Source organism: Garra rufa, chromosome 2, assembly GCF_049309525.1.
Source record: "Garra rufa chromosome 2, GarRuf1.0, whole genome shotgun sequence".
Lineage (NCBI taxonomy): Eukaryota > Metazoa > Chordata > Actinopteri > Cypriniformes > Cyprinidae > Garra > Garra rufa.
Genome location: NC_133362.1, coordinates 996,086 through 1,008,658, shown reverse-complemented (window position 1 = coordinate 1,008,658; position 12,573 = coordinate 996,086). Strand labels below are relative to the sequence as shown.

Here is a 12,573-nt window from a genome sequence, read left to right as displayed (position 1 = left end):
GATTAGCATGATGTTACCATGTTTCTAACATGATTAGCCTGTTACTACCATTTTGCTAGCATGATTAGAATGTAACTAGCATGATGTTAGCATTAATAGCAAGTTACTAGCATGATTAACATGTTGTTAGCATGTTCCTAGCATGATTAACATTTTGTTAACATGTTTTTAGCCTAATTAGCATGTTGTTAACATGTTTCTAGCCTGATTAACATGTTGTTAGCATGTGGCTAGCAGGTTTCCAGTCTAATTAGCATGTTGTACGCATGTTTCTAGCATGATTAGCAAGTTATTAACATGTTACTTACATGATTAGCATGACATTAGCATGTTTTTAACATGATTAGCTTGTTACTAGCATTTTGCTAGCATGATTAGAATGTCGCTAGCATGATGTTAGCATTAATAGCCTGTTGTTAGCATGATACTTGCAAGTTACTAGAATGATTAGCAAGTTATTAACATGTTACTACCCTGATTACCATGTCATTAGCATGTCAACATGATTAGCCTGTTACTAGCATGTTACTAGCATGATTAGCATTACGTTAACATTAATAGCCTGTTGTTAGTATGATTAACAATTTGTTAACATGTTTCTAGCCTAATTAGCATGTTGTTAGCATGTTTCTAGTATGATCAGCAAGTTATTAACATGTTACTAGCATGATTAGCATGACGTTAGCATGATTCTAGTTGCTAGGTGTGGTTAGATAGATTAATAAGCTGAAAAACTGATCTGATTTTATGCTGATAATCAAAAATTTTGGCTGTAGAGGTTTATCCCTGTTAAACCTGACATATGAAACAATAGCAAAGACTATAGAATACTCAAGACGTGTCACTCGTATAGTTTTGAATGGGGAAAAATACAACGCTCATTATTGGCGCGAAGCCCCGCCTTCTTAATGAAAGAGGCAATCGTTGATTAGTAAAGTCAGCGCATCACTGCAGCTGCCGTTAGTAGTCCCGGTTGCTATAGAAACAATCTGCGCCTGAAACATAAGCGTTTTTTAACACTATTGGAGCACAAGGAACAATATTTATGAGACATTTCTTGTCGGATTTCTGTGGTGATTTAAAATGTGAAATTTAATTGAAAGATTGGTGAACAGTTTTGGAGAATTTGATGTTTCCCCATTAAAGAAATGCACTTGCCTGCCCGAGAGGCGTTTCAAAAATCACCGCCGAGTGACATGACTTGCCTTAAAGGGACTTATAACGCAATGCAATCCAATGATGATTGAGAGATGAACAAATAAACTTTCCTCAAAAGATGTGAGATGTTCTGGAGGCTAGAGAAGATCATTCCTCCACTGAGGAACAGTTAAAGCTGTTGGAAACAAACGTTCCTCAAAAAAAAAAAAAAAGCCAAGCTGCTTCAGTCCAGCAAGTGTGCATCTGGAAATATGACTACAGTTATTCTGACGTTCAAATCATGTTGAAGCACTGAATACTGGATTAAAAACTCTAAACTATCAATCAGAAGACAGAAGGCATGCAGCAGATTGAGTGCATTAGCAAAGTTTGATCATCTTGATTATTTTTTTGTGCATCAAATATGAATTGGAAGGCTTTACAGGGTTAATATTGCTCATTTCATCTCTTTAACTGCTTTGTTTTGTGTCTGTCAGAGTAAAAACGAGGCGGTGACGGCTGTGTCTCGTGTGCTGGTCGCAGTGGAGATGCTTCAGAGTAACAGGAACTCCAGATTAATGGAGTTTACTGTTCCCAGTCTGTCTGTGGTAAGAGCTGCTATCATTACAACCTGCTAACATACAGCTAAATATCTATAAAACATAGTTTACATTACCCTTTCAAAAGCTGATAAAGGTAATTATTTTATCAAAACAAGAGAGATCATACAAAATGCATGGTGTTGTTTATTTAGTACTGACCATTAAATTGATCAAAAGTAACAGTGAAGCCATGTATAATGCTACAAAAGATTTCTATTTAAACTAAATGCTATTCTTTTAAACTTACTATTCATCTGCAAATCCTGCAAAATAAAATGCATCCCATTTTCCACAAAAACATGAAGTGGTGCAACTATTTTTAACACTGCTGTTACAGAAAGTGCATAAATGAGACACTTCATCTTTATTGAGAGGTGGATATACATGCTTACATGAATAAAGGACATCAGTGATACCTGATTGGATCAGAGGGAGAGTCTTAAGTGTTCAGCTCAATGTCAATCCGTCTAAAAGCCGCTGTCAGTCTGAGTGGATCAGATGTATTGTGTGATATATATCTCTCTTCTTCAGCTGGTTCAGATGGCGTCGGGCTGTCAGTGGCCTGATCCGGTCGTAGAGCTGTATGTGTGGACGCAGCTCGCTCTGTTCGCCCATCAGATGAATGACCACGACCTTGTCCTGACCTGCACCTATAATGCACTGCAGCTGGAGCAGAACGCAGCACAAAGATTGAAGACTGCCACTTATGCTCTGTGAGTGCCTGTGACATGAATATATATATAACTCATTTTCTCCTTCAACTTCCAAATCGACCCAGTGTTTACAAAGTGAACGTGTTTTATGAAAAAAAGGTACAACAACACTGTAGGATGTAGGATGATTTTGAAGTTGCACTGCAAAAAAAATGATTGTCTTCTTTAGTATATTTGCCTTGTTTGGACAATTTTTAAGAAAACAAGACATAACATTTTGAGTCATTTTACTTGTCAACTAAATGCATCCTGATTCCAAAAAATCTTATATAAATACTAAGGAAGAAATAATGTTTTGCAATGTGGGGGAGAAAATGAGATGGGAGTTTTTCGAAAAATGACAGAAAATCACAGATTTTGTGAAAAGCTTGTTTGTGTGTGTTCAGGTTCAGCGTGCGATCAGTGCAGGAGATGCTGAGCAGCGCTGCGTGTGTCAGAGGTCAGAGTCTGATCCATGAGGTCAGAGGTCATCACAGCAGATATATGGAGGGTCTCCGCATGCTGCAGGCCAGCGTCAGGTCTGAACACACTGACATTTCAGTGATATTTTAAATAATCACATCTTCAGAAAGCACATGCTTTTTCTCTTGCTAAAACCATGCTAGTCATGCTAAAATAATGTTAAAATCATGCTAGCGACTTGCTAGTCGTGTTAAAATCATGCTAGTGACTTGCTAGTAATGTTAAAGTCATGCTAGCGACTTGCTAGTAATGCTAAAATCATGCTAGCGACTTGCCAATCATGGGCTGTGTCTCATTTAGAAGGCTGCGCCCTCCGGAGGTCGAATCCTCTGGAGGTTGCATCCTTTGTAGGATTTGTAAACGAAGTGTCCTCAACTTAGAAACAAACGAGATGGCCTTTGTAGGACGGGCGGAAAAGGAAACAGGATTTATCATGTTGCTATGCCAACACATTTAGAGCATTTTTATGCTCTCACATTACTTAAATTAAGGAACAAAGTTCATCTGTTAAGATAAATTAAGAACAAAGTTTATCCGTTTTTACTGATTTAAATTCTAAACAACACATCTTTGATTGTGTGTTTACATCTGCCAGCGCCGGCATTTTTTAAAATTAACGACAGTTGTTTGCAACGCAGAGAATTGTGGGTTATCTGTAGTGGCAAAGGATACACCTCATGCATCCTTCGAATTTTTGTGAAAGAAGGGCGTATTCGAAGGTTGCATTTGAAGTGTCCTACTTGCTTTTCTGAAATGAGACAGCCTCGATGACGTATGCAGCCTTCGAATGCGACCTCCGGAGGGCGCAGCCTTCTAAATGAGACACAGCTATGGTAATTCATGCTAGCGACTTGTTAGTCATGCTAAAATCATGCTAGCGACTTGCTAGTCTTACTAAAATCATGCTAGCAACTAGCTAATCATGCTACCACCCTGGGTACCCTAGTAACCTCATATCTATCTATTCACATTCAACCTATATCTTCTAACTATTTATATCTATAAATCTTTCTATTTTCAAACTATTTATATCTATCTAGCCTATCTATCTTCAAACTTTATCAATCAAACTAAAACTATTTCAAACTGAAAACCTTTAAACTTTCTTTAAACTAAAAGCTTTTAAAACTACTTAAAACTTAGCTTTCTCAATCCAACTTAAAGTTTGCTAACAAACTTTTTATCTAGTTAGTAAATAGTGTGTGTGTGTGTGTGTGTGTGTGTGTGTGTGTATATATATATATATACATATATATACTGTATAATGTTATATATATATATATATATATATATATATATATATATATATATATATATGTAATTTTTTATATATTATTATTAATTTTTATTATTATTTTATTTAGCATATTTTCTCAAATTTTATTTATGTAATTTGTTTTTGTAATAATTTAGTTATAATACTGTTTTGGTTTGTTTTCTATTGCTTACAGTTTAGTATTTTTTGAAAATAGTGTATATATATATATTTATAAAAACAAGGTTATAAAAAACAAGTAAATTATATCTGAACAAATCCCTCTGAAAAAACCTACAGGAATACAAATGTAAAGTGTGGTGTGTGTGTAAGCGCTACTGAAGTGGAGATTTATGGCTCAGTGTAGGAGAGAAAACGCATTGCCTTTAAAAATATGTATTGTAATTGAAATCTTTTGACACAAATAGATAAAGTGCTACAAAAGAAACATATAACAGTGTATTTTGGATGTTTTCTAGCCACTAGTCTGAAAAAGCGCTTCAAATCTCAAACTTGACAGTTCCTTGAAAAGAGTGTTTTTGCCTGCAGTGGCTCACCTTAACACTTAAAAAGTGAAAATGTTTATCTGCATTGGCCGGGAATCGAACCCGGGCCTCCCGCGTGGCAGGCGAGAATTCTACCACTGAACCACCAATGCTGATGATGAAACAGCGCCGCCATCTACTGGTTAAAAAATGCACTGCGGACATATGTACTATCCGTTATTACTTATTCACCCTCAAATTGTTTGAATTTCTGTTTTCGGTGAACAAAAAAACATACTTTGAGTTTGAATTACAAGAATGTTGATAACTAACAGGTTGCCAGTAACCATTGACTTCTATAGGCTAGTATTTCTTTCGAACACAACAAATTATGACCGATTTTTCGATTTTGGGTGAGCTATCCATCTATGACCATTGATTTCGTGAATAAATTATATTATAACAATAATTTGTTATTGTTATAATATAGTTTATTTTCTATTGGTTGCTATTTTTTGTAAATAGTATTTTTCATTTTTTTTTTTTTTAACTATATACTACTTTGTATAAACAGCAGATTGTGTTCTATAAATAAAATAAAATAATAAATTGAATCCAAAACAATTTTTTCAAAATTAGTTTTTAAATCAGAAATAATAAGTGAGATTTCAATGATAGTTTGACTACTAAACTGCTCACCATATACTCAGTAAAAAGTTTTCAGCAGTTTCAACTTAAAAACTTTTTTCAGCAGCTGCCTTAAGATTATAAGTTAAATCAACTTAAGTCATTTAAACTCACAAGTCAACTCATTTCTATTGTAATAAGTTCAAATAACTTGTAGTTTTAAGCTGATTTAACTTAAAAACTTAAGGCAGCTGCTGAACTTTGGTTGTTCAGTTGAATCTGGTGAAAACTTTTTACGGTATACCTGTCCTATCACCTCAGCTGGTCTGTTGTCTGTCTGATCTGTGTTCATTGAGCATCAATGATGTTGTCTGTTGTAGTTTTGCAGAGCAGGCAGGAAGCTGGAGTCTGTGTTCGACCGCAGCCGCTCACTTCTGGAATACCTGTCTTCCTCTGCTGGACTCCAGACATGACAGACCACAGCTGAAAGAAGCTCTGGAGCTCATCCTGAAGGCCATCAGCCGCACCTACAGCAAACACACATCTGTAAGACACCATCATCTCATGAAGGTTTACCAGAGGAGAATTAATTACAAACACATGATCTGTTAAATATGTTAAATAACGATATCTCCTGCTTTATATTCATGTGTTCAGAGCAAAACTAAAAAACTGAAGCGTGACACACCTGTGATGGAAACACCAGATACCCCAAGTGAGAATTTTTTTTGCTTTTACGTAAATTAAGCATTTATATATCATATTATATAGTAAAAGTATCATATTACTAAAGCTAAATTGACAGAATTACTATTTTCTAATACACTTTTATATGGTTTATGATCATATACTCCAGCTAAAATCTTCGACTGTTTGACTAAAGTCTTCGGTTCCGTATTCTTCTGGAGCAAATTGTGGCAGTTAGAAAACTCTTTCTCTCATATTTCTAATAACTCTCATTTTAAAAAGTTTATTTTTACAATTATTTTCTAATGTACTATTTTGTCTAGTTTTCCAGTACAAATATCTAATATCCTTAAATCAAGACACATTTATTTGGGAAGCAACATTACTAAAAGATTATTTTTCCAGTCCAAAGGGCAAATATTTTTTCTTGCTTTAAGCATAAACTCAGTTGATTCTGATTCATTTTCCATTCATTCTGTCATTTTGTTTGTCATGTAAATGTATCTTGATTTAAGAATGTTTAGATATTTGTACTAAAATATAATTTAGGAAATTACTAAAATTCTGAGGAAGAAATTTTTTTTTTGCCAATAATATATATGTAGTTTTGGGGGAACTGTGGCAGTTGTGTACTATAAATAATAAATGTAAAAACAAAATGCCATAAATTCCTGTACTAATTACAATTTGGGGCAAAAAATAAAAATAAAAAATTTAATTATTAGTATTTTTGAACAATTAGATTTTTCTAAACATTTAGATTTTTTCTTTTTGCATGTTAGTGTAATTTTCAGTTGAATTAACAGAATAATATAATTCTCAATTTTAAATTGATGTGATTTTGAGGGAAATGTGTCAGTCATGTGCAGTAAATAATAAATTAAATAAATGTTAAAAATGTATATTAATTCATGTACTAATGTACTATTTAAATTATTATTGTTTTTGCATGCAAAAAAAATATATATATACTTATTTAAATTATGAGTATTTTTCAAGAATTAGATTTTTCTAAACATTTAAAATTTTAACAATTTTTGCATGCTAGCGTAATTTTTAGTTTTAGTATTAAATAAATGATCAAACATTAATTGGGTTTTATGACCTATTATAATTAAAATTGAACAAAAAACATTTTCCAATGAGGTCGAAGGGAAAACAAGATTATTTTTCCAGTCCAAAGTAAAGATATTTTTTCTTGCTTTAAGCATAAACTCACTTGATTTTGATTCATTTTCCAGAATGCAAGACTTAATATCTAATGTCGTTTTGCTTCTCATGTAAATGTATCTTGATTTAAGAATATTTAGAAATTTGTACTGGAAAAAAAAGACTAAAATGCTGAGAAATAAAATATTTTATTTTTTTGCAGTGTAGTGTAGTAGTTTCAGAAGCTTTAAAGTGATAGTTCACTAAAAAATGGTGATTTACTCTCATGTTTTTCGAAACATCTACAAGTTTTTTCTTCTGTTAAACACAAAAGAAGAAGATTATTTTAAGGGACATGGGTAACCAACATTTGCTTGTCCCCATTGCCAAAAAAACACATTACATTGATAATTCCAAACATTTTTTGTATTACAAGTTTTTAATATGCAAATGATCCATTGTTTAATTAAATATGCGCTAATTTGCGTTTGTGTTTCTAGTATAAACATTTAAACACTGAATAAAGTCAGTTTCAGTTTTGGACATATTAGAGTCTAATGTTTTCACAGAAGGAATTTTGGGTATCTCATTTTGTCACTCCATAATTCAGATAAAACTTAGAACAAGCAGAAAACAAAGGGTTTTTTTTTTCAGTTTTTTTTTGATGTTATAAAAAAACAAGCAAATTATATCTGAACAAATCCCTCTGTAAAAACCTATAGGATATAGACAGGAATACAAATGTAAAGTTTGATGTGTGTAAGTGCTACTGAAGTGGAGATTTATGGCTCAGTGTAGGAGAAAAAACTCATGGCCTTTAAAAAATATGTATTGTAATTGAAATCTTTTGACACAAATAGATAAAGTGCTACAAAGGAAACATATAACAGTGTATTTTGGATGTTTTCTAGCCACTAGTCTGAAAAAACACTTCAAATCTCAAACTTGACAGGTCCTTGAAAAGAGTGTTTTTGCCTGCAGTGGCTCACCTTAACACTTAAAAAGTGAAAATGTATATCTGCATTGGCCGGGAATCGAACCCGGGCCTCCCGCGTGGCAGGCGAGAATTCTACCACTGAACCACCAATGCTGATGATGAAACAGCGCCGCCATCTACTGGTTAAAAACTGCACTGCGGACATATGAAGCAATAGTTCGCCTAATAATGAACTGTTCGTTATTACTTATTCACCCTCAAATTGTTCCAAATCCAAACGTTTGAATTTCTGTTTTCGATGAACACAAAAAACATACTTTGAATTACAAGAATGTTGATAACTAACAGGTTGCCAATAACCATTGACTTTCTATAGTATTTCTTTCGAACACAACAAATTATGACCGATTTTTCGATTTTGGGTGAGCTATCCATCTATGACCATTGATTTCATGAATAAATAAACCTATTAATGGGAAACACTGCAGGTAAAAACACTGTTTCTTCAGATTTGAGATTGTGGGTGTTTTCTCAGACTAGTGGAAAGAAAACATCCAAAAGACACTAGTGTTTCTTTAATAGCACTTTATCTATTTGTGGTCAATAGATTTCAATTACAATCAATATTCTTAAATCCTGTTTTCTCAAAATGAGTTTTTTCTCCTACACTGGGCCATAAATCTCTACTTCAGTATCACTTACACACACCACACTTCACATTTTTATTCCTGTCTATATCCTGAAGGTTTTTACAAAGGGATGTTCATATACGATTAGCTTGATTATATACAACATTTTATTCCCCCCGAAATTGTGAAAATATAGTGTTTTCTGTCTCTGTCTCAACAAAAAATAAGATACCCAAAATTCCCTTTGTAAAAACCTTTGACTCTAATATGTAAAAAAAAAAAAATAAACAAGAATTTTGAAACAGACTTCATGCAGTGTTTAGATTTCTGTACTAGAAATGTATGCAAATTAGTGCATATTTCTATAAATGTTGACTCATTTGCATATTTAAGCCTAACATTTTAGAAAACTTTTAGTACAAAAAAATGTTTGCAATTAACTCTTTTACCCTATTCACCTGCCTTAAGGAGCTCACAAAAATGCATGTGTAAAAATGTTGGAACAACATATTTCTGTTAGCTAGGACCTGCCTATGAGAGTACTAAGTATGTGGTGGTTGGCTTTGGCATGTTTTGTCAGCAGGTGCTGATGACCTGAAGGTGTGGGCCGCCATGTTCAACGCTCTGCTCCATATTCATGCAGACGCTGGAGACTGGAGGAAAGGCCTGCAGCTGCTGGATGAGGCAGTCAGAGAGATGCCACACACCCAACACAAGCTGTGAGTCCTTCCCTTCAACACACACCGCTGCCATAGATGCCCTTTCTCATTAGCAGAGCTTCATGGGTCACTGAATACTAGAAAAACTAGAGCCGGAGGAGATAGAAATGACGCAGAGCACAGCCATGCTGATTTCTGCACTTGATTTATTCTACAACTACTGTGTGTGTGTGATGAACCATATAGTGGCTTGTCAGTTCTCAAATAATGGGTTTATGAGTAAATGGCACCATCTGGTGAATTTCTGCAGAACAGCATCATAATATAATAAGTGATTCATCATAAGAAATTATGTTTAGATGCACTGCAAAAAAGGCTTTTCTTACTTAGATTTTTTTGTCTTGTTTCCAGCCAAAATATCTAAAAATTCTTGAATCAGGAAGGATTTTCTAGACAAGTAAAAATTTGTGTCTTGTTTTTAGTAAAAACAAGTCAAAATGAGGTGAGGTTTTGCTTAAAACAAGCAAAATAATCTGCCAATGGGGTAAGAAAAATAATCTAGTTGTCTGCTTGAAATAAGATTTTTTAGATATTTTGGCTGGAAACAAGACAAACAAATCTAAGTAAGAAAAGCATTTTTTGCAGTGTGAGAGAAGTGCTAGCAATAGAAATATTAAACATCATCTTGAATAAGAAAAACAGTGGCTTTAACACGCAATGTTCTGTTTGCAAATGCACAATCAGATATAGTCCAGAACAAAAAAATAAAAATAAAATAATAATAAAATTATTAGCATTTTTCATACATTTTATTTTTCTAAACATTTAGGGTTTTTTGCATGCTAGTGTAATTTTCAATTGTATTAAATGAACGATTACAATTGTTATGACCTTTTATGATTAAAATGGAATTTAAAAAATGTACTAATGAGGTAAAAGGGAAAACAAGATTATTTTTACAATTCAAAGGGCAGATATTTTTCTTGCTTTAAGCATTTCCCAGAAAGCAAGACCTTAAATCATAAATAAATACAATATTGTTGACCCATTTGTGCTGCTGTGAGGGCATTTGTTGCATTGAATTAACATCTTTTGGCTTTATTTTCCTGACAGTTAAGCACATTTCCCTCAAATCTACTTTAATACAAAATTAGAATATAACAATTATCTTATTTCCAGATGCAGTCCTTGTTATTTAAATCAACCTTATTATATTTTAATATAATTGCAATATATATGTAAATAAATGTTAAAAAAATTAATTATTACAAATTTAAGGCGAGACACTGCAGGTGAATAGGGTAAAAAAATAAAATAGTTATGACCATACTTACCCAGTTGATTGATTACATTAATAATTGCAAAAAAAGTTTTCTAAAATTTTAGATTTTAATATGCAAATGAGGTATTATTTAATGAAATATGCACTATACTTTGCATACATTTCTAGCACAAAAATCTAAAAACTGGATGAAGTCAATTTCAATATTCCTGTTTAATTTTTTTGACATATTAGAGTCAAAAAAATGTACAGAAGGAATTTTGGGTATCTCATTTTGTCGCTCCATAACTCCAGAAAATACTTAGAACAGCCAGAAAACAATATACATTTTTTTTTTAATTTTGGGGGGAATAAAATGTATAAAATCAAATTATATATGAACAAATCCCTCTGTAAAAACCTTGTAAAAATGTCAAGTTTGTTGTGTGTAAGTGCTGCTGTAGGGGACATTTATGGCTCAGTGTAGGAGAAAAAACTAATTTTGAGAAAACGGCCTTCAAAAATATATACTGTAATTGAAATCTATTGACACAAATAGGTAAAGTGCCCAAAAAAAAAAAAAAACACTTAACAATGTCTTTTGGATGTTTAAAAAAAAAAAAAAAAAACACTCAAAAAGCCCAGAATCTCAAACTTGACGGGTGCATGAAAAAACTGTTTTTGCCAGCAGTGTCTCCCCTTAAATTAATTATATAAACATGTAATATATATGTGTGTATTCCTGTACTCGAAATAGCATTTAGGGCAAAATGAAAATAATGTTACAATGTGAAACGACTGATTATAAATATTGTTCAAGAATTAGATTTTTCAAAATATGTTTCAATATTATTTGCAACTTTAATTCTCAGTTGCATTAAATTCAGAAATCATCGCTGGGTCATAAAAGCCCATTTAATTGAGTATATTGTGTCTGTTTGCTGTAGGGTTCTGCTGAAGCAGCGTGTTCTGGTCAAGGCCCGGTTGGGTGAGTGTGTTCTGCTGGAGATGCAGCGCTTCAGTGACGAGGATGAGACGGTCTGCTCTCAGATGTGGAGGCGTGCAGCTCTCTGTGCCAAAGACAAACAGCAGCGACTCACCTGCTATCAGAACGCCATCACAGCACTGAAGGTGAAACACCTCAGACCTGACCACAACCAGTGCTGAAATGCGTTGGTCTGTGCATGCATGTGTTTTTGTGCTGACGCCTGCTGGTCAAACACATGTACTGCACGTTTCATTTGTGGTCAATAGAGAGTGAAGGAAAAATGAAATAAATCACTGATGCGTTATTTGCATTTAATTTTTAAAAAAGCACATTTTTCAAAACTACTTACAAAATCAAATGGTATTTCTGGGAACAATCATTATTATATTTTTTTTCATTTAAAAAGTGACAAAATCAACACTAATGAGACTTTAGAACTAAATAATTATTAGTAGTTTTCAAGAATATGAGGCTTTAGATTTAAATATTTTTTAAGATTTTGAAACGCATGAATTCCTCTTATCATTCATGTGTTATTTTGTGCTCACAGTTTCATGACAATTAAGTGTTTTTCCTCCAAAATGACTGTAGTCTGATAATGATGATTGATTTTTTTAAACTAAACTGGCTGATTTTTAAATGTGGACTTCTGAAATATAATTTGCAATAATTAAGTTGTCTTGAGAAAGCCAACTTTCAGAAATGCTATTAAAACTTACAGCTATTCTTATTTTTCTAAGACTAAAATCTATCCAACCAAGCCTAGCACCTAGAGTCATGTTAGTGACATGCTAATCATGCTAGAAACATACTAGCAACTTGCTGATCATGTTAACAAAAGGTTACTAATGTTAACATCATGCTAGCGATATTCTAATCATGCTAACAACTTTCTCACATTTTCTGGTCAGGCCTTTTCAAGCCAACTTTAAGTTTGTCTCGACAAACTTTTTAAATCTAGTTTTGGAATAAACATTTATTT

The 12,573-nt window shown here is 33.2% G+C and overlaps 1 protein-coding gene and 2 non-coding genes across 3 annotated transcripts in view; 1 reads left to right on the top strand and 2 right to left on the bottom strand.

The window, feature by feature from the left end:
- cfap46 (cilia and flagella associated protein 46) overlaps window positions 1-12,573 on the top strand; it is a 182,291-nt gene that overhangs the window by 79,595 nt on the left and 90,123 nt on the right. The window contains exons 23-29 of the mRNA XM_073834516.1: window positions 1,635-1,745; window positions 2,271-2,452; window positions 2,839-2,970; window positions 5,662-5,827; window positions 5,939-5,996; window positions 9,267-9,402; window positions 11,551-11,734. Of these exons, the coding sequence (XP_073690617.1) occupies window positions 1,635-1,745; window positions 2,271-2,452; window positions 2,839-2,970; window positions 5,662-5,827; window positions 5,939-5,996; window positions 9,267-9,402; window positions 11,551-11,734 (969 nt within the window). The remainder of the gene's footprint in view (window positions 1-1,634; window positions 1,746-2,270; window positions 2,453-2,838; window positions 2,971-5,661; window positions 5,828-5,938; window positions 5,997-9,266; window positions 9,403-11,550; window positions 11,735-12,573) is intronic.
- Window positions 4,757-4,827, bottom strand: trnag-gcc (transfer RNA glycine (anticodon GCC)). Its single transcript has one exon. It is a non-coding gene; the product is annotated as a tRNA-Gly (tRNA).
- trnag-gcc (transfer RNA glycine (anticodon GCC)) lies at window positions 8,137-8,207 on the bottom strand. Its single transcript has one exon. It is a non-coding gene; the product is annotated as a tRNA-Gly (tRNA).